The 23,659-nt window shown below is 38.4% G+C and overlaps 1 protein-coding gene across 1 annotated transcript in view; it reads left to right on the top strand.

Annotated features, from left to right (window-relative positions):
* Positions 1-23,659, top strand: part of LOC122551725 (low-density lipoprotein receptor-related protein 1-like) — a 1,910,187-nt gene that overhangs the window by 1,197,767 nt on the left and 688,761 nt on the right. Inside the window, exons 26-27 of the mRNA XM_043694091.2 lie at positions 1,384-1,548; positions 3,479-3,723. Coding sequence (XP_043550026.2) covers positions 1,384-1,548; positions 3,479-3,723 — 410 coding nt within the window. The remainder of the gene's footprint in view (positions 1-1,383; positions 1,549-3,478; positions 3,724-23,659) is intronic.

Raw genomic sequence — 23,659 nt, 5'->3', positions numbered from 1 at the left:
TACTTTGAAGTTCTCCACAATCTCACACTTAGTAATGGAATCGAAAATCTTATCAATGACTGAGGTCAGTCTAACCGGCTGACAGTTTCCTCACTTTTGCCTCCTTCCCGGCTTCAACAGAAATGTTACATTAGCCATTTACCAGTCCTCTGTGATCCTCCCTGACTCCAGCAATTCCTGAAAGATCATCAACAATGTCTCGACAAACTTCTCAGCTGTCTCATTCAGAAATCTGGGGTGTAGTTCATGTGCTCTGGGTGATTTATCCACCTTCACACAATTTAACGCCCAGCACATTCTCCTTATTCATGGCCACTATACTTACCTCTGCTCTCTGACTCTCTTGAAGTTCCAGTATGCTCCTCGTGAACAGTTCCAGTATCCTCCTCCAGTGTAAAATGTGATGCAAAGTACCTCTTCAGTCCCTCCACCATTTCTTTGTTCCATATTACTACTTCTTCAGACACATTTTCAAACAGTCAATTGCCTCACTCTTGCCTCTCTCTTACCTTTTATACATATCTAAAAAAACTTGCAATTTTTTTATATTACTAGTTAGCTTACTCTCATATTTAATCCTCCCCCCACCCCCCACCCCCTGCCTTATTTTTTTTTCATTGTCCACTGCTGAATTTTAAAAGTTTTCCAACCTCTGGCTTTGCATTCATCTTCACCACATTGTACACTTTTGCTTTTGGTTTTATCTTGTCCTAACTCCCTTTGTCCGCCATGGTTGCCTCATTCTCAGCTTAGTATGTTTCTTGTTCCTTCCAACTACTGCCTCCCATCAGGGTCTGTTTATGTGACTCCTCAACACTATCCACACAGAGTCTGTGCTTTCCAAGTCTATATGACTTTGTGCTATTTGTTTAATTTCAAGGCAACCTCGCTCCCTCTGCCCATCTGCTTGTCCTATTGATAGGATGCATATCTTTGGATATTTATTTCCCAGCCCTGATCCTCTTGTAGCCACACCTCTGTGGTACTCACAACATTGTACCTGCCAATTTCAACCTGCCCCACAAGCTCATTTTTGTATTTTGCATTTATGTATAAGACCTTCAGTCCTGCATTGACTGCTCCCCTTCTCATAGTTGTCCCCTCATCCAATGTGCCTGTTGTTGGATTCCTGACCTTTTCCATACTCTTCGTCCGATTACTTGTTATAGAAACTTCTGGAAACAAAGTAGAGAGTGGCAGGCAAAGCAGCAACAACTCAATAATCGATTAACTAATGTGTTTTACATATATTTCCAATTAGTTTGAACTTTGAGCTTCATTTTTAGAAATGAATAATGAAAAAATGACATAGTTAACAAAAATTCTGAATATATATGCAATGTTGCAAAAGTGCTAATATTCATAAAGTCTTTTTTTGGTTAGAATTCTTTTTTGGACAGATTGGGATTCTAGTTTCCCACGTATTGAGGCTGCTTCAATGAGTGGAGCAGGAAGGAAGACAATCTACAAAGCTTTGGGAACTGGTGGCTGGCTTAATGGACTAACAGTGGATTACCTTGAGAACCGAATTGTTTGGATTGATGCTATGTAAGAGCAACACTTTTTCTGCATGAAAAGTTTGAACATGATCCTGAAATGTCTTTTTATCTCTTCTTTCTCATTCTATTTGCTACTCCCAACCTCCCTGAACAATTGCCACGACTTTATTCTTTAAAGAATTTTTATTTCTTTGTTCTCTATTACCAGCAACTTCCCTTGTTGGTAGTTGTGAGAATTTATTGTTTGAAAATAACTGGTGATGATTTAATACAATAGGAATAAAAATCATCCAAGATCATCTTAGAATCTTTTTTTTTGTCAAAACACAACACTTTAATCTAAAAAACCCAATATTTTTCAATACCTTGAGATAATATCAAAGATAAAACTTGTTTTTCTTTCTGTTATAGCTAAAAAAAATGAACATTTTCTTTGTGGTGCATACTAACTGGTGCAATTTTCCATCCAAACAGTGTGGACCAAGTTTATGTTAAATAGCTTACAACCGATGAAAGGAACGATCTGTCAAAATGTTGATCCAGCCCTTGGCGGATCTCTTTATTATCTATCAGAAGGCAATTAAGTAGGTTGGAGCCAAAACAAAAAAAAATCTCTGTGAATGGTTGAATTCTTTTTTTAATTCCTTCATGAGGTATGGGCATCGTTAGAACGTTGCAATTTGTTGCCCGTCCTTGATTGCTCTTGAACTGTGTGGTTAGACCATTTTGAGGAGAATTAAGACTTGCTATAATATGGAGTCTCATTTGGCCAGATTGGTAGGGAATGCAAATGTCATCCTTTAGTGTCAATAGTGAACGAGGTGATTTTTTTTACGACAATGTGCAGTTTCATTATGGAGATGAGCTTTCAATTTCAGACTTTTCCTTCATTCATTGAATTTAAATTCCACCTTTGTTTTGATAGGATTGAATCCATATTCATAGAGCATAAACAATGGTCTCTGGATTACTGGTCCAGTCATATCTCCATGATGCCAATGCCTTCTCTACCTGACCTGCCCAACCTTCATGTCAGTTGGCATGGCTGCAAGAGATTTTGAAGTGCGCTTGGCTGATTTTGCAGCTGCTGAGATGGATCTATCATGCAATGTTAACATATCTCAATAAAATTTGGAGCTAGTATTTCACATTTCTCATGTTGGGGAAAGGTGGGTCTCTGGGACTGATGGTCAAACTACACACTGTGCAAAGGATGCAGTTGTATCTACCTGATCATCAACCTGCAGTGAAGAGACAACTTTTCCAATATTGTGACAATATATTCAGTTGTTCGCATTCACTGCGCATGATCAAGGTGACATATTAGTAGTTTAGATTAAGTGATTGGAATGTGAGAATGACAGAACAATGTGTGTCTCCTGCCAGACTTGAAAGGACAATAAGTGGTAAGGGGAGGACATGATAACACCCTACACCCACTATCACGATTACCACCCCCCTCTGCTGAACGATGACATCAATGCTGTTCCTCCACACTTCACATCAGCTGTGATGAAAAGTCATCTAAACTTGAAACGTTAGCTTGCTCTCTCTCCATGGGTGCTGCCTGACCCGCTGTGATCTCCAGCCTTTGTTGTTTTCAGTACAGATTCCAGCATAGGGTGCCACAGACAGCTGCAATCAGAGCTGGGAAGACTGAAATTAAGTACTCTAAAGTACTTCAGTGTCATTGTTCAATTTGTCCTTGTCAAAATACAATGACCTGACATTCCCTCTTTGCCACGAATACAACTTCTTCATTGCCTGGAGCTATAACTTACACCTTGGAAGCTATATAACTTATCAAATATAATTTGCACTGATTACAGTCTTTATTCATGATTACAAATCTAATTTATCCATTAAAAATATTAACATGCATTTCCTTAATCAGAGTGAATTCCTGCTAGAGAAAATAATTGTGGGTTTGAAAATTCTCTTTCTCTTAGTTCCTTTATGTCTCATTTTTCTTGATGTAGGTCAGATGGTATATATTCAGCTTTATATGATGGCACAGAATTGATAGAAGTCCTACATCATCATGAATACCTTTCGCATCCATTTGCTGTAACAGTGTATGGAGGTGATGTTTATTGGACTGACTGGAAGACTAACACCCTATTGAAAGCCAACAAATGGACTGGCCACAATGTTACTGTGGTGCAGAGAACCAGTGCAAGACCATATGACATTCAGATTTTCCATCAAACAAGACAGCCACAAGGTAGGTTTGTTTTACAACTTCTGCTACTGATTGCATTATGACAAAAAATGGTTTTGTGGGAAACCATGTTGTTGAGAGTATTAGTATTATGGAATTTGTGGGATGCAGCAAAAAATGTGACATAAATCAGAATCACTTTTAATTACTCCTATAACCATTTGATAAGTTAAGCTGTAAAATGTTATAGCTTACAGAACATAAACAGGTATGTCTGAAGACAATGTTCATGTACCACAGAAGCTCAATCAATCACATTAAGATTGGCACATTGTCTCAATGATACTGTTGTTATCTTGGCAAATGTGGCTGTAATTGTATTACTGCAGTGCAGAAGACGATGTTATCTGAGCCTTCAAAGTAATTGCAAGATAGCACATGACTGGAGGCACAGAAGGTCAACAAAATCAGGAATGGCAGGCTGAATGGGTGAAGTTCTGCTGACACCCTCCACAAAGGCATCCAAGTATATTTCTCTGATTTGCATTTCCTCTCCCTCATCGAAGAAGAAAATGGCATTAAAGACGATTTTCAACATCAGTAATTGGAGGAAATTGCAGGCACAAAAGTATGCTGTGCTCTCCAAAATTATTGCTGATGAAATACTCACACTTAACAAATGCAAACTGTTTGAAAGAATCTAATAAAAATGTCTCAATGGAAATATTGAGCTTGCAATCCAGAAAAGTCTGTTTAAATGTCAGATGCTAAGATTTCAAACCAAATCATTAAAATGCTGTACCATTAATGAAATTATGGAAGAAATCAGCTTATCATTGATGTAGCCAAATAGTATGGGAATCTGTCATGATTTTTTAAAGCCAAATATATTTTCCCCTTCATGCTGCACCTTCTAATAAAGATTGAGCTGAAAAATGTCACCAACAGTTTATTGTAAAAGTCATTAATAACTTTCACTTTTGGTTCATTTTGAGTTCATCACTGAATATGTCATGTAGGTAATAGTGCCATAGAAAATGCTCATTAAAAAAAGACGGAATTACCCCTCCTCCACCAATAAAGATACGTAGTTGCCTTAAAAATGATCCTGAAAACTCACATTTTACTTAATTTAAAAATAATAAAATGGATTATATCCTCAGCCAATTTTTAACCTCTTTTAATGCAGTAGAATTATAGATGAAGTCAGTTAATAGTTAGTTTTATGCAGCAAAAAAAAATTTCAAGACGTAATTCTTTAAATATTTCATTTTGAAGCCTTGATGTTTATGCGGATCATTTGTCTTTCTGTCTTTTCAAGTCACTTTAGAAATTCTGACCACAAAATTTGGCCTCTTTCACATTGGATTTTTATTGCGATGACAGTCATTTAGCTTCCAAAAGTGACTCACAATTGCCATCTGGTGTGTGGAAAACCATTTTGTTGATTGCCTTAGCACGTCAACAGAAGGTTTGAAGAATAGGCTGGTTGTGTAATACGGATTTAACATCACATCATCATTTTCAAATCAAGATATTTTCTAAACAGCCTGCCGTAGACATTATTACACACCTCTGAAGCAGGTGGGACTTGTATCCATGAGTTCTGGCTCACAGGCAGGGTCCCTACCACTGTTCCATAAGAATCCTTTATTTTCAAGTCGATGTTCCATCTCTTGAACTTGTGTTCACGAGCATGATTTAAAATGGAATGTAGTGATGGTTTCTACTCATAGTTCTATGATTATAAAAACATCTGTCATTTTTTAAGTTTGTTAGAGTTGGTGTGGTCTACAGGGAGTGGTGTGACACATGCCAAAGGATGTTTTTGTTTTGACCACAATGATGCCCCATGATCTGTTTACTCTCAGTTAGGTGTCATGGATGTACTCCCTATAGCAGGGCAGGTTCAATGAACATAAGCAACACAAAAAAGACAGGTGGCTGAAGGAGTAAAAAGAGTTAAAAGGGCCTTTAGCTGGACACCAAATCATTCTGGGTAAAAAAATGACTGCAGATGCTGGAAACTGCTCCTCAGATGCTGCCTGAACTGCTGTGCTTTTCCAGCGTCACTCTAATCTAGACCATATCATTCTATCCTGTACTGGAAACAATTCTCCACCTGAAGTTTCAATGAGGAATAAAGCATCAGATGCTGTCACTGAAATCAACCACAAGTTGCAGTTATCACTGTATCAAAGTAGGAGTACAAAATTGCTGTTGTCTAGAAAAGGTTACTGTGGCCATGAACCATGTTGCATCAGACTCCTTCCAAGGCTTTCTTTGCAATTACTGACCTGTCAAAGGGGCCCCTCCCATCAGTTTTCTGACATTAGAGATGAGATTGACAGGTTAGTAATTGGGGCTATCAAATTGAACTTGCAAAACAATAACTTGCTCACAAGGGCCACTCAGTATCTGAACACATTATAACTTTAACTCAGGCATGGACAAAAGAGCTAACTCCAGAGGTAATGTGAAAATTAGGGGAAATCTCTCACAGTCCTTTCAACCCTGAGGACATCATTGCAGAAGTTTCTCAGTGTAGTGCCCTAGGCCCTATCATCTTCAGCTACTTCATGAATGACTTTCCCTCCATCGAAAGGTCAGAAGGGTGATGTTTTCTGATGATTGCACAGTGTTGAAATCCAACAGTAACTCCACAGATACTGGCACAGTCTATATCTATTTGTTTAATTGAAAAAGTGGAAATCAACTAGGAGAAAGTGAAAGAAGTGGAAAGTCACAGTTGTTGCCATCTCCAACAAGAGGGAGTCTAACCATCAGCCTGAGACATTTGATGGCATTACCGCCACTGAATGCCAAACTATCAACATCCTGGAGATTTCCATTGATCAGAAACTGAATTGGACCAGCCATACAAATACAGTGACTACACTGTATTAGTGGGCGGCACGGTGGCACAGTGGTTAGCACTGCTGCCTCACAGCACCAGAGACCCGGGTTCAATTCCCGCCTCAGGCGACTGACTGTGTGGAGTTTGCACGTTCTCCCCGTGTCTGCGTGGGTTTCCTCCGGGTGCTCCGGTTTCCTCCCACAATCCAAAGATGTGCAGGGTCAGGTGAATTGGCCATACTAAATTGCCCGTAGTGTTAGATAAGGGGTAAATGTAGGGGTATGGGTGGGTTTCGCTTCGGCGGGTCGGTGTGGACTTGTTGGGCCGACGGGCCTGTTTCCACACTGTAAGTAATCTAATCTAATGTAATCTAATCTAAAAAAGAACAGGTCAGATGCTCTAAATACTCGAGGTCTCAAAGGGCACAACTCTCTTCTTTAAACTTTCGACAAGTCTACTTGACAGGTTCTTTTTACAGGTTCACTTGCCACTTTTTTCAGATCTCTTTGAGAGATGTCTCTGATAGCTGGCACAATTATATTTGACAGGTCTGCTGACAGTTCCAATGAGCTTGATAGTAATTTTTTTTACTATTGTAACACGGTTAGATGAGACCTCATGCGACACAGGAAATACAAAATATGGAATGCTGAATCAATACAGGTTTAAGAGGGACCCAAAGTTCCAACAAGTTCCATAGACAGCCCTGGAGGAGCTATGCTGTCGTGACAAAGCAGAATTGTCATATTTCATGGTGATCTGCTGCATGATGCCAACCTGGTCATCATTCTAACCAACAGCTATATGCTGACAAGCTGATGAGGACGAGGAAGAGAGTTGAAAGAGGCAGCCAATAAAATAGATTTTACATTTATAAATAAAAAAAAGGCTGATAGGAAAAAAATGACAAATGCCAACCAATAAATAATAGAGAAAGAAACTGGAAATCTGAAATAAGACCACAAAGGGATGGAAGTAGTAAACAGGTCTGGCAGCAGCTGTGGACAAAGAAAGCTAATGTTTCAAATTGAATATGAATCATCTTCAGAGAAAATGAGAACCTAAATGTGATGGGCTTTGTGCTGTCAGGTGAAGCAGGTTGAACAGCAAATGGATTGGTCAGTGATAGGTTAGAGGGTGGGAAAGAATACATGAAAAAGAATGTCATGGAACGAAATGTAAAAGGAGTTATAATGTTTTCAGTAAGGAGACAAAACATTTATGGAGTCAGAGAATTGTAGAGTCATACAGCACGGAAACAACATTCAGTCCAACGCATCCACACCGACCAGACTTCCCAATTTCACCTAGTCCCATTTTCCCATCCAGATGCATTTTTAATGGAGAAATTTTACACACCTCCAATATTTCAATTGCCAGCTCATTCCATAGATTCCCTGCCTTCTGTTTGAAAAAAAAAATACCCCTCCAGTTATTTTTAAATCTTTTCCTTCACAACTTAAGCCTATGCTCTCTATTTTTGAACTCCCCACTCCAGGAAAAGGAGCTTGGCTATTCACCCTATTCATGCTGCTCATGATTTTATGAACTTCTATAAGGTCATTCCCTCAGCTTCCCATGCTCCAGAGAAAACAGCTCCAGCCTATTCAACTTCTCTCTACAACTCCAGTCCTGGCACAATCCTTGGAAATCTTTTCTTCACCCTCCTAAATTTAAAAACATCCTTTATATGATAGTCAGAGTGTCACACAGCATGGAAACAGACTCTTGGATCCAAGTAGTCCACGCCAACCATTTTCCCAACCTAAACCAGTCCCACCTGCCTGCATTTGGCCCCTATCCTTCCAAACCTTTTCTATAATGTACTATCCAAATGTCTTTTAAAATTGTAATTGTACCTGCATCAATTACTTCCTCTGGTAGTTCATTCCACACACTAACCACTCTCTGTGTAAAAAAGGTTGCTCCTCATGTCCTTTTTAAATCTGTCTCCACTCACCTTCAAAATTTGCCCGTACTCAGGTCCCTTGGCATCATGGTAGTCCACAAACCTACGAACACACTTAAACAGCAACCTGAAGGATCCATTAGATACTACCAGCAAAACTATCATCTACAAGATACCATGCAAGCATGGTAAAAAACATTACATTGGACAAACAAGCAGGAAACTTGCCACCAGGATACATGAACACCAACTGGCCACCAAAGACACGACCCACTATCACTAGTTTCCATATATATAGACAAAGAAGGACACCACTTTGACTGGGACAACACACACATCCTAGGACAAGCGAATCAAAGACATACATGAGAATTCTTAGAGGCATGACATTCTAACCAGAATTCCATCAAGAAACACATCAATTTAGATCTATCTACCTTCCCTTGAAAAAAAGAAATGGAAATGATATCACTTATCTGAAGAAACCAGGACTTATAAATAGAAAGGCAAGACATACTACCAGTGCTTCACGGGACACTCTCACGAATGATGTTACCAAAACATTTGAAAACAAAACTTCCAGCTCAGTGAACTAACTTGCAAACTCATATGCCTCCTTGTTTTGGATTTCCCCGCCTTTGGGAAAAGATCTTTTTGACTTAACTTATCTTTGTCCCTCATGATTTAATAGGCATCAAAAAGGTAACTTCTCAATCTTTTAAACTCCAATGAAAAAAGTCCCAGCTTATCCAGCCTATTTTTATAATTCAAACCCTCCATTCCTGGTATCATCCTGGTAAGTCTTTTCAGACCCCTCTCCAGTTCCATACTATCCTTCCTATAACAAGGCAACCAGAATTACACACAGCACTCTAGAACAGGCCTCACCAATGTCCTGTATAACCTTTAAATGATGTCCCAGCTTCAATACTCAAAGGTCTGAGCAATAAAGGTAAGCGTGCTAAACATCTTCTTAAACCTTATCTACCTGTGTCACAAATTTCAAAGAATTATGCACATGAATCCTTGGGTTTCTCTGTTTGCCAACACTACCCAGGGTCCTATCTTTAATTGTATAAGTCCTGCCCTTGTTTGTTTTACCAAAATGCAATACCCTGCATTTATCCAAATTAAAATCTGTCTGCCACTCCTGCTTAAGGAATGGACATGCCAAATTCATGTAATCTTACAATTGTATTTCTGACCTTAAAATATTCTAATTTCTGCCGTGTTTGCTTCAAAATTCAAAATTAAAATGCTGCCCTATCAACAACATGATTACATTTAGTTCAATGGTGATCTTGTGTGGGCCATCAGCCCTTGACATTGAGATGGAGTGCCACATAAGATCAAGTTGTCATACTTGTAAATGAGTAAGAAGCAGCTCACTGGTCACTGAATTGTCTTTATTAACAGTCAAAAGCAGCAAATGTGTGACTAAGCTTTCCACTTATTTTAGACACATGATGATCAGAATCCTGATTCATTCAGGCTTTACATGGATGACTTATGGTTAGTGTCCTAAGAGTGTATGAATAAAAGCATGAAATAGCATGAAATGATGACCCAGATGTGCGTTACTCCCAAACTGAGTCTAAATTCTGCTTACCTGGAGATCATTCAAGAAAGTATAGCACCTAAAGATGATGCACTCAGAATGGTTTTGGTAAGGGAAGGCATGTCTGACCAATGTTTTGAAGAGGTGACCAGGTGTGTAGTTCAGGACTGCGTCCACTTGATGCACAGGTTGGCTGGTAGCTGTGCCATTCAGGTCAGGCGCATATTATAAATTTCACAAATTCTGCCATGATGTCTCTCTGGTAAGGTTAACAAAGAACTGCGGAAGTCTACCACGGAACTGTATAAGAGTATTAAGCATTTATAATTTGAATAGTCAAGCTTTGATTGAAATTGTTGACACTGTATGCATTTGAAGATTGGATGTAGCAAAATAAAAGTTTGTTTCTGAGAAAAAAAACAACTTTTCCCAAAAGCAGAACCATGAACAAAATTAAACTGCTGCATAGAAAAAAAAATCAAAGTTGGAACAGAGATTATGTCTTGAAATTATTAAACTCAATGTTAAGTCCAAATGATTGCTAAGTGTCTCATCAGATGAAAATTAGAAATAATTCACATAGCGTCACTGGAAGACTACAACAGACCAAAGACAAAAATGTAAGCATGAGAATAAAACAAAACAACAAATAACCAAAAACCTGGTTTAGAAAACATTTAAAAGTCCTTGTTTACTGAAGGGAAGTGGTCACCCAATCTACATTTAACTTGTCCAGTGTCAAGGAGACACCAAATAGTGTAGACTAAATTGGAAGAATTAAATGTAAATGATTGTTTCTCTGGAGGTCAGAGAGTGAATATTTGCCAGTGATTTTATTCAGAGACTCTAAGGATATCATAAGCTATGAGAATGAAGTTTGAATGATTCATAATCAACATCTATATCCCAAGATCAACTAACTGTCACTTATCTCTTTTATGATCTATAAAACACTTAAATTTTATGAAGCAACTTTACACAAACAGCTGCCTGTAAATTATCAATGCAATCCTCACACTAAAACGCAGAAGTAATTAACAGTTCTGATAATAATTACTTCAGGTTTATGAAAATGACATTTTCAGATGTGTACTGGCTGGTTTAAATCTTAGCAAAAGTTGGCAATAAGATTACAAAGGAGAAAGTGAGGACTGCAGATGCTGAAGATCAGAGCTGAAAATGTGTTGTTGGAAAAGCGCAGCAGGTCAGGCATCATCCAAGGAGCAGGAGAATCGACGTTTCGGGAATAAGCCCTTCTTCAGGATTCCTGAAGAAGGGCTTACACCCGAAACGTCGATTCTCCTGCTCCTTGGATGGTGCCTGACCTGCTGCGCTTTTCCAGCAACACATTTTTCAGCGCGAATAAGATTACAAAGTTTTGGAGTGGGAGTTAAATTGATTTTCAGTAAGAAAGATATTTTGCAATAACAGTCTGATATTCTACTACCACTCAGCATAATTTTAGAACATCCTTCAGAGTGAATTAGTATGAACATAAAAGTATAAATTAGTATGCAGAGGGAGTTTACTGTGCATTAAAATCTTGTAACACAAGGCCAAACCAAACTGATGATTTCATGTTAGTTTGATTCTTACCTGCCTGTGGCATAATTCTGTCTCAGTGAAAAATAGCAGGCAGAATATTATCAATACTCTTACCAGCAATGTGGACTCTGGTGCGATGAGTGGTAGAATCAGTCAAGATATTCAGTGAGGTTATCTTACTTGATCTTGTTTGCTTTTCTCAAGCCTCCAAGTCAGATTCTCACGAGACAGTGACAAGTTTCCAGTTGACACTCGTTATTCATGGCTAGCAATGGTCCTTCCAATATCTTAGAACTCTCAGCTGGGGAGCTCCAGAGTGGGATGGGCTTGATCTTGAGAGGATGAATGTACCTGTAAGATATGAGGCAGAAGATATTGTGACCAAAGATTTGTAAAGGTGTTCAATCCATTCCACTGACTGCTAGATTAATGTGACATTGGAGTGGAATGACAAGTGAAACTTACTCATGTGACAGGGCAGAGATGTCTCTGCATCCCCAGATGAGTGGTCCTGGTCTTCTCCTGTGAGAGAAAGTACTCTTTTCTCAGATAAAATTATAACCAGGTTATAGTCCAAGAGGTTTATTTGGAAGCACTAGCTTTCAAAGCACTGCTCTCTCATCAGGTGGTTGTGAAGCAGGACCATAAGACACAGAATTTATAGCAAAAGGTTACAGTCTCATGTAACTGAAATGATATATTGAGAAAATGTGTATTGTTAAGACTTTTTGAATGGATTTGCTGGTTTTTGTTCTTTAATATGTAAATCCCAGGACTTCTTTTAAGTCACATTTCCAAGATAAATTAAAGTTTTATAACAAAAGATGACATCTCAGCTCAGACAATACCTTAAATGTGTGAGGTTAGAGTTTGTCTGTATCCAAATCTTGAATCAGACTGGTTCTATTTCCAAAGTGGTGTTGTGTGATTTTTAACATTGTCCACGCCAGTATGACTCCTCCACATCATGGTTTACATGGATAGCATGAGGATGTGGACATCCAGCTTAACTCTGCCCCCTTCTACCTTACCAATGTTGCCCTGTCTTGTTATGCACTCTCTTGTAATGACAGGGCTGCTGGATGTGGGGGAAGGCTCAGAGATGGTCTGAGGGAGAAATGATGTAGCATGTAGGAGATGCAGCAATTGTAGTTTGGGAGTATGGGGGTTCATGAGAGTGAATGAGGGATGATGTTGCATGCAACAGAGCATACATCAGAGTATTAACTTGATGGGTCCCATGGCAGAGATAGAGTGAATGTGAGTGCAGAGTAAAGCACTTGCCATGGCAGATCAGAGAAGTTCATTCGGCTCCTTCTTGTACTGCAGCAAAGTCCTTCTCAGCCTGAAAATGGCACTGATTCAATTTGGCGTGATCTGTCATCATTGCTGTCTCTACCAATCCTCTGGAATGAATCTCCTCTCGTATCAACCACCCTGTCCACAAGGATCTTCAAGTCTCTTCCAGATGGCAGTCCTCCTGCAGATTTGCTGAGGGCTTCAGAAGATGGCACAGATTCAAGGAGTGCTGGTTTTAAGGCAGGTGTCACTTGTGATGACTTGCTCCATGAAATGAGTGCTTAATGTGTCATAACATACTAAACTATGGACCTCGATCAAGAAAGTGAACTGGTGTAGGTTATAATGTATATTTTGGTGTTACAGGCTTGATGGGCTAAAGGGACTCTTTTGTAATATATCTTGTTCAGTAACTTGCAGGATATGAGTGTCACTCATGCGGCCTTACATCCAGAATCACTCCACTAAATTTGATGCAACTTGAACTTAGAGAAAGTAACATAAGATTCTGACATTTTGAAGTGTCCAGACTCATTCGACTCCCATAACTATTTTTATGCTTGAAATATTTTTAGATTAAATGGTTCAACACTAGGTTAAAAATTAGCCACCCAAGACAAGAGTGCTTGTGAATTAAACATGCAAAACCAAGTGGTTTTGTCAGTGCATGGTGCAAACAGTTTTGGTATTGGCTCTGCTGAGTGTACACTGCACTGTATAGATTCATGATTGGTTCTGCAATGCTAATAGTAGTTAGAAATACTGAATGTCAAGAAAATATATTCAACAGACATTGAAGACTGAAGAAGGATTTTTTTCATGAGACACTCAATTATTTTCTTAACTTTATAAAAATCAGCTTGAAACTAAGTTTCTAATGGTGCAGTAAAATTGTACAAGATAAGACATCATGGTATTGGTCAATTTTCTGCTGAGCTCATAATTTGCATTTTGATGAATTAGGAGTTGAAATCTCAAATATTTCATGACACTTGAGCATGAGAATTTCTTAGGTTAGTGTTGATATTAAAATTTTGAGATATTGAAATAAGCTTGTGGTCACATTACAAATGCATTTAATATTAAAAGAAAGCTGGTCTGAGAGGTCCATGGAAGTATGAACTGTGTATAAAAAGAAAATATATTATTGTAGCAAGAATTTAGGAGCCAATTAATTTAGCTTAAGAAACTTACTACATTTTCATTGCATTATATTTAGAGCTACTTTCATGATAAATAAATAAAGTTGGAGGATTAAAAAGATAAGTAATGGGCACTTTACAGATGCTGCCAGATCTGCTGAGCATTTTCAGCAACTTCAGTTTTTGTTTCTGATTTACAGCATCTGCAGTTCTTTTGATTTTTATATTACAGACAGTATTCTTTGATATCTCAGTTATATGAGGAAGACAAGGCATAATTTGAAAGTCATGAATAGTGGAAACCATTCCTAGGAAAGTGCCATCCATGCAATCCAGAAGGTCAGTTGTAGTAAAGTGAAATGAGAAAAGACTCCAATGGTTGTGCATTACTGCTATGGGTAAGAGCCACTCTGTAAGAAGATCTGCTGTTTTGGTATGAACCACTGGTCTGTCTTGTCACATTTCCACATGTCTAGGGCCTGTGAGAGAGGTTGTAGACAGTGTTTATCGTGAAGGCCAATGTTCCAGGAAAGCACAGGGTCATTGGCCAAGAAGCTGTGCTCAGTATACATGGGGGCCAAAAACAAATTCCATCAAAAATATGGTGTGCTTTAAAATAAACTTTTGTAATTGACTGTTATTTACTGGTTATGTTATTAGAATTAAATCATACAGTGAGAGGACGGGGTAAATGGAGCTGAGTTCAAGGAAAGATCAGCCATGATCTTATTGAATGGTGGAGCAGTCTCGAAGGGTCAGATGGTCGACTAATGCTCCTACTTCTTATGATCTTATGTTGTCCAGCTCTAATAACAGTTTTCGACTGTACCTTTTAATACATCAACCTTTGTTTAACATCTGTCAATTGATACACTTTCTGCACTACATTTCTGTGGCTTATTGTGTGACTCATGCAAGTATAACTGCACATACACAGAAGGATTATGAGAGCTGACATCACCCATTTACTGCATTGCAAGTACAAATTCTGTAAATTCAAATCTAAGACTGAGATCTGTGATGCATTGAAAAGGGTAATAACTGCCTCATTAAAATGTTCTAGCTTTGACCACATTAGCTGTTACCTCACCAGCATGTGTCCAGTTCTGGTTTCTCTGTTATAGGATAGATATTATTAAGCTGGAAAGGGTACAGAAAAGACTTACCAAGATGCTGCTGAGAATGGAGGGTCTGAGTTATGAAAGGCTGGATAGGCTGGAACATTCTTTCCTGGAGCATTGAATAGTGACCTCATAGAGGTTTATAAAATCATAAGAGGTATAGATAAGGTGAATGGCAAGTGCTTTTTCCCTAAGGTTGGGGATTTCAAGACCAGAGGGCATATTTTTCAAATGAGAGGAGAACATTATAAAAAAAGACACAGGTGGCAATTGTTTTTACGCAGGGAGTGATTCGTGTGTGGAATGGTGGATGCGCATACCGTTACAACGTTTAAAAGACATTTAGATAAGTACATGAATAGGAAATGTTTGGAGTGATATGAGCCAAGTGCCGACAGGTGGCATTAATTTAGTTTGGGATTATACTCGGTATGAATTGGTTCAACTGAAGGGTCTGTTTCCATGCTGTGTGACTCGATGTGGCAGGTGTGTTCAGGGTGAGGATTTTTTCTGTGCAGAAGTATGGATCAGTGATCTTGAAATATAAAAAAAAGTTGCCACTAACCTATGCCTGTTGTTCTGGGCCAACTTAAAACACCGCGTTGTGTTATAGACCAGGCCAGATGCCGTCAAAACATTTCAAGAAGTTAGTTCAGACCCTAACTTTGCTAGTTGTTTTAAGCAGGTGTAGAGACAATATTCCAGGAGGGATGGAGCTGGCCCAACCATTCTGTTTTAAACAAAGCAGAATTTATTTATACATGAGCAAAAGAAAACCGAATTTAGGAAAACCCAATCAATACTCTTGCAACTTAATGATGCGGTTCCAAATACTTGCAATGTCCCATAATCACCCCCCTTGGCAAAGAATTAAATGTAAACACATATTCTGACAGGAGAGAAGTCAGAGAGAGAGAGAGGATCAGCATGGAGCTGTTTCTTTCACCAATAGCAACGAAAACAGCCAGACTACTTGCTAAAACCAAACCAAACCCTGAATTGGGAGAACTGGCCATTCCCTTTTCATTGTACAAGTGTTTAAAAGAAAGACTTAAAAATATTTTCAAGTAGATAAACTCAGGCAAGCCAGAACCTCTGACTGTATGACCCCTCTGAAAAAGAAACAAGGAAAACATGACCTTGTTAAAGGAGCAGCTTCATCATAGGTGTCTCATAAATTAATGCATTTATATGTCTTTAAGTTTAATAGGGAGTGTTGATCATTATTAAGGATATAACTGATTTCTTCTCATTCTGCTTCTGTCTCAGTCTGAATGCCCCCAAACAGAAGGAAATGTTAGTACTGGACTGCAACACCTTATAAATGAATTAGTGACAGTGCAATGGTAGCTCCCAAAAATCATAAGTACCATTTCAGAAAACCTCAAGAACAGACCTTGAAGAAATAATTATTTGACCAATGTTCCCAATGCCAAGTGATGTTTACTGGGGAGATTTAAAGGTCAGGGGTAGGATAGAGAATAAGTGGCCATGAAATAACAGAAGCTGCTGGGACCATTATTCTCCCTGCCTCTGCACACATCGATTGTAGCACATCTGCAACCACGTTATTATATTCATCATCTAACAATCAACCCCTATTTCTGCTGTCCTCCAATGTGAAATAGTAGCTGAAGTACTAACATTTTCTTTTCTGAAGTTTCATTTCGGGGTTGCTTTTGCTCTTGCATTTTCAAACACCTCTTCATTTGTCTTATGGTCTGAAAAAGAACTTTTTTAAGCACATGGCCAACCATCAATATTTCAAAGGCCTTAGTTTTCTGAGAGATACCGCGATATAGATGGAATTTAACATCACATGAATTACTTTTTCCTTGTTACAAGCCTCAATTTGATTGGTCAAATAAATTCTAAAATGAATGAAAGTCTGATATTGCATTTATAGATTCCTTAAATATTTATTGATTCAATTTTGAAGGGTAATTCAGTTGGCTGAATTATATTTATCTTTTGCAACATCAACTACTTATAAACTACCAAAGTTTTCAAGTCTTTTAAATTATTAAAATTTTGGTTTAGCCATAGAACACTGTGAATTAATATAAAATGCTGGATAAAATGAAGCTGGTGTAAATAGAATGCTCTACTTCTATCAATTAACAGCAAAAAATCAAGTCTCAGGTTTGGATTTTCCAGTTCACTTGTGTCTATCATTCACAGGTCTTAAGAATATATTATTGTTTGAATTTCCTGGATACTCTCTGTGAAATCCTGGTAGCATTTAAAATTAAATTCAAAAAACAAAATTCTTGACCATCTTATATGATATGCTTTGCCACTGCCATGATACTCAATGATATTTTAAAAAAAAACCTTAACTATCATTTTGAATTAAAAGGAACCACTTGAACAAAGCTTAAATAAAAGCATAATATTATAGGAGGTCTGAAATGAAAACAGAAAGTTTTGGAAAACTTAGAAGCTCTGGCAACAGGGCAGCCGTCCCATCCTGAAAAGCACCAGGAAAAGTGCTGAGAGGGCCAGAAAATTAGATGTGATACTCTGTCCTTGACCTTCACCACAGAAATTAACCTTTGGCTGGAATGCCCAAGGTCAACTTCCTAACCCTGATTCTAATTGGGACCCTATGATGATCATAATGACCAGTTAAGGGCTTCCCTAACCTGGGCGAAAATAAATTCAGCTCCAAGTAAGATGAGAAAGAGTCAACCTTCCCTGGACTAGTAAATCACAGTGGATTCACTGTCTGTTTTGGAGATGGGGGTCCTTTGGTCCTTGCGCATGACTAAGTGTAAGATGCATCCTCTGAAAGCAACCCCCATTCACTTCCAAACCCCTTACTCCAGCTTCACCCATAACCTCTAACCCAAGGAACCCCACTTCTAAACACCACCCACCTTTCACGGTGTTGATCATCCTTCTGGAGTCTGGGGGTGAGGTTTGTTCCAGCAGCAATAATGGACAATAGTCTATTGTTCAGCCACTCTGTTTAGTAACTCCAAACATTTCCTGTTTCAGGTACATAACTTGAGCAAAAAGCACACCCCGGCCAACAAGTTGCTTAATTTTAGAAGATCTGTAGACTTTCTCACCTGATCTTTGAGGAACAATTCCTGCATTTGGGCTGGACTTAAAACATGAAAATCCCAGTCATCAGTTTAAGTCCTAAATGACTGTTTTTTTCAAAAAAAGGATTCTGTTAGACTCAAAGCATTAACTCTGTTTCTAACTCACTAGATTCGACTAGAGCTGCTCAATTTCTCTCCCTCACACTTTCTGTTTTTATTGCACGTAATACTTGTTCCCTACTAAACTGCAATAAAATCAATGTTTAATAAGTAAGCATAGAATTAGATACAAGTGATCCTCAAAGGTAGAGGGTCCTTGTTACTTCCACTTGTAATATTACAGCAAATAAAGTCATCTTGAATTATATGATTAAAAGTGTTTATAATTTAAATGTACAGCTAAAGCATTTTCAGAGAACCAAGACAAAATAGAAATGCTGTCTATTACTGTGGTATAATTTTCTGCTCCCTTCTGTGATTGTCTTTGGATATTTGCAATTCATTTTTGATAAATTGGCTATATTGTGCACTTTCTGCTGCTGATTGTGCATCATGCAATTATATTTTGACAAGGTATTATGAAATGAGAAATAAAATTTTTGCTGCATTACTATAAAACACAATTTTAGTCAATTAAAACCACAGTTAGAATGATAAGACTTCTTAACATAATAATCCAACTCTCCTGGGATTTTTGTAATGTGTTGTGGGAAGTAGTTTGTGATTTGCATTAATATAGAATGAGCAGTACAACAATGGAGTCAAATGGAAGTATTTTTGCCACAATTCATAAAATTATCCACAGTTTTTTGCAGAATATAGTTCAACCCAGAAGTTGCATTTCAGCGTTTAGCATAATACATCCCAAACATATTTCATAAATATGTCTAAAGAACCAGATTATATAAAAACGTGTCCAGTTTGACACTGAGATGAGCTACCAACTACATATCTAGGTTATCCCCTAGGTCGACAAATATCATCTCTTTACCGTTGTCTCACTTCACGTTTGTCTTAGCTGAAATCCTCATTCTTGCCTTTGTCAGCTCTTGACCAATCCAATGCTCTCCTCCCATTCTACCCTCAGTACACTTGGAGTTCACCTAAAGTTTTGCTGTCTATGTTCTAATATACACCAAATTTCATTCATCCATCATCTTTCAGCTTCGAGACCTACATTGACATGGAGGTAGACAACACTTCGATTTTAATATTATTATTCTTGTTTACAAATGTCTCTGTGAACAATCACTTTCATATTACTGCAATCTTCTGGAGCACTGCAGCTCTCAAAGATATTTGGATTCACTAAATTTGGCTGCTTACGCATCTTCAATTTAATTTTTTCCACAATTGGAGGCTTTCCTTTCAACTGCGTCAGCCTTTTAAAAATTCTCAGCTTCTTTTCCCTTCTGCAAGATAGTCTTTAAACCTGCCTCATTCATGAAGTACTCACCTTTATCTCAAAAATGCTCCATTATTTTCAAACAAGAAGTGAGTGCACATGCCTAGTTTTATTCTTACCTAGCTAACCACAACAAAGTATCACTTGTGATGGATTTGCTTTCCACTATTGCACCATTATCTTTGGTGTCTTTCAAGGATCTAATCTTTTTCCCATTTACATGCAGCCCCTCAGTGAAATTATGATTGTGGTGCCCTTACTCACACTGTTTTGATCTCAGCTGTTGTTATTACTGGACAAGTTATATCCCAGACAAGATCCTGCCTTCGCTGACCATATTTTGATTTGTTTTGAATTTAACAAAGTGGTCTTACTTTGAAACAGAAGCACATAGTGCTGCAGATTTTGCTTTAAATGAAACAGAAGCTTCTTGCAAAAAATGAAGATAAAATAGAATGAAGCAAACCATCTGTTTATACTATAAATTGAAAATAAATTGCCACACAGCAGAAGTATTAAGTATCAGCTTTAAGTAACCTCTTCAGGGTTTTATCCCATCACTTATGATCGGGATCGTTTACTAACCTTTCACTTTAGGGAAATGTCATTCTCAATATATATCCTTCCCTTCTCATGTGCAGTGTATTATATGGCCATCTTATTCTGAGGACCTCATAAGACTGATCCAAACTAAAAGTGTAACTAACAAAAAAAAAACACATCTCTGTCCCTCTCCCTCTCAGCTACAGATATTACCCTTAGGCTTAAAGGAAGACCTCTCCTGACATTCTGAACTAGACCCCTATTACTGTATTCTGTTGGAGACCTCTGCAAATGCACACAAAAACCCATTGATTCAAAATTTGCACATTCTCCCCATGTTTGCATGGGTTTCCTTCGGGTGCTCCAGTTTCCTCCCACAGTCCAAAGATGTGCAAGTCAGGTGAATTGGCCATGCTAAATTGCCCATAGTGTTAGGTGCATCAGTCAGAGGGGAAATGGATCTGGGTGGGTTACTCTTCGGAGGATTGGTGTGGACTGGTTGGGCCGAAGGGCCTGTTTCTATACTGTAGGGAATCTAATCTAATCAAAAAAATTGTTTTAAACAAAAGTATTGCAGCTACCGAAAGATTTCCAAGTTAGGTATTAAATTCAGACCCACAGAAAGCCCAGTGAATGGTTTAAAATCAGAAACCTAATTTTACAACAAATAATTTAAGACACATATTTCACTGTTTACATCATAATGCCAAATCCTATTTACCTGTTCCCCACTATGTCTGATGACTTATAGTAACTTCTGATTAAGCAATGCCTCAATGATAAAGTTCTCATTCTTGTTTTCACATCCATTTGTGATTGAGCCCTTACCTGTCGCAGTGATTTCCTCCATCTCTATAAACCTCTGAACACCTGCAATTTTCTGATTCTAGTCTCTTGAGTATCCCTGAAATCAGAGATGTAGTTGTGCCTTCAACTACCAGAGTCCATATTTCTTAAATTCCCTCTCTAATAACTTAGCCACTTGATTCCTTAAGGCACTTCTTAAAATATATTTACTTATTCAACTTTTCATCATTTGGCCGAATATCAACTTGCATACACTTTGATGTATTTGATGACATTGAATACAAGTTGTTGTAGCAACACTCACAGAACAAGAAAGCTTAACTAAGGCTTGTTGTAGAAATGAGGTTTCAGTGATTTTAATGTATGATCAAAAATTGAAGCTGGTTAATGAGGAAAGTGGAGAGGCTTTGCAGTTCTTGACTCTACCACAGATGGGGTGATGGAAATTGGGTGTGGAGTGATAAGTGAACAGATAGACGCTGTAAAAAAAGATGGAGGTTTTGCAGAAAGTGGTAAATGTGGAACTACAGGGTTGGAATAGGGTAAAAAAAGTGAACGGGTTTCAAAACAATAATGAATCTCTTAAATTTAAAGGAGTCAATGAAACTGCAAAGTTTCAATTGTTTCAGTGCCAGTTCATCACTACAGCAATTCAAAACCACTCACGGTGTTGTACTTGGATATTTTCTAAATCATTTGGGTATTAGTGAATGTTAGAAAGTCAGGTGAGTTTCTACCTGAAAAGAAACCTGCATAATTGTCTTTTTATTAATTTAACTGAAAGAAAATTTCTTTGCTAGCACATGTATACCAGTCAGTTTTCTAATCATTGTGTGCAGAAGCAATTCAATCTGCCTGGTCAGATCCAAAAAAATCTCATTCATTGTTTATCTCTGCTCAATATCCACATTTTGCTTGATAGAGGCAACAGTGTTTGAGGCAACTTTTTGTGCTTCAAGAATTTATTCAAGAATCTATTTATGTTTTACAATCTCCTTATATACAGATATTTCTCCTCAGATTTTCTCTGGTGATCTCAGTGGCTATTATAAATACATGATTCATTGTCCTACTTACATTCCAAGCACAAAAAATAACCTTTTCTCATCAAAATCCTGATTAATTTTGAAAATTTCTATTAAATATTCATTTAGTCTTCTCCCAGTGGATACAGCCTCAGTAACTCAAAACTTTGCTCCTTACTGAAGTTCTCATTTCAGTAGGTTTCATAAGGGCAGTGGTAAATGCAGAATAGGATTTATTAAGACATGTTTGCCCACACTGAGAAAGTTGATATTAATGATAGTTGGAGTGTTCATAAGAAAGCAACAATGAGATATCTGGGAGTAGTCCAGTCTATACATAATGTCAGTGGTAACCACAATAATTTACATTTACATTGAAGGTTTAGCATAGTAAAGCACTCCAAAGCATTTAAGAAGTGTAAAGAAAGTTAACCAAGGATAAACAGATGAATACAGAGGAACCTTGATTATCTGAATACCAATTATCTGAAATCGGATTATCCGAAAGAGATCTCGAGGTCCCGATAGAAGCATTACAACAGTGATCACATCTTTTGTTTACAGTGATTTCAGTGACTGACCTCTCGCTCTTTCTCTCCCCACACTTTGCTTGGAGTTCTACAGAGAGGTGTACCCTAAACCCCCATCCCCAGATAATCTCTCCAACATTGTCCAGTACAAGGCAGAGGTGGAAGCTGTCAAAACGTTGCAGTAAACAGTTGTGTGTGTGTGTGTGTGTGTGTGCGCGCGCGCGCACGCGCGTGTTATTTGGAGACTTACCCCACAAAGGAAGCAGACAGCAGCAGCAGCAGTCTTGTTGTTGATGTACAGTCCAGCTGTGCCAGAGAGGGGGTGGGGGCAGACGGGCAACATTGTTGGACGGGGTTGGGGGTGGGGGTGCGGGGTTGGATGGGATTGGGGGTGAGGTTGCCCTGTATTAGGAAACGTGATCAAAAGTAAACAAGAGGTACATTTTATGAAACGAGGAATGGCATTGATATATGGGGATACAATTCAAGCCATTAGGACGTGGGTCACAGCACTTGGAAAAGCACAGAACAGAGGCTGCACAAAAGGCTGTAAGTTATGAGAAATTAGAACACCGATTGGAAAGACAAGAAGTAGGCCATTTAGATCCCTGTGTACTGATTGTAACAAGATCAGCCAGGTTGACCTCATGGAATATGGGTTCCCTGATTGGGACTTGATCTGGTCCAATCAGAGAGCCCTGGCTGTCAGATAAAAACAGGAGTGCTAGACATTCTGACACTGAGAGCTCTGTGTGGGAGCTGGACCGGAGTGAAGGATTTTCCACATGTCAATAAAGGGTGACTTGGTGATGGGATACTGGCCTCTGTGGCATTATTTCAGTGGCAGTGAGAGTAAAGCATGTGCCTGAAGAAACTCACTCGCAACAGTAGTCTTTAAATTGAGGTAAACATTTCTGGCATCATGCCATTATTTGGTAAGCTTGCCTCGTTTGATGATGCCATTGAAGATTAGGCCTACTATGTGGAAAGAACCCTTTTTTTTAACAGGACATGTAAATCTGGGACAGATGAAAAGCAAAGAGAAAGTCTCCTGATGACCTGTGGACCTGTAGCTTTTTCAGTTATGAGGAGCATTACTTTCCCTGAGGCACCAGATATTAAAAGCTTTCATGAGTTGAGAGATTTAGTTAAAGAATGTTATGATCCCATTCTGAGATACTATCATTTTTATTTGTCACTTTGAGAGC

Source organism: Chiloscyllium plagiosum, unplaced genomic scaffold (assembly GCF_037043375.1).
Source record: "Chiloscyllium plagiosum isolate Xiang-an unplaced genomic scaffold, Cpla_swu_hap1 HiC_scaffold_7, whole genome shotgun sequence".
NCBI classification, from domain to species: Eukaryota; Metazoa; Chordata; class Chondrichthyes; order Orectolobiformes; family Hemiscylliidae; genus Chiloscyllium; species Chiloscyllium plagiosum.
Note: the sequence above shows the minus strand (reverse complement) of the source record. Positions and strands in the feature narration are given on the sequence as shown.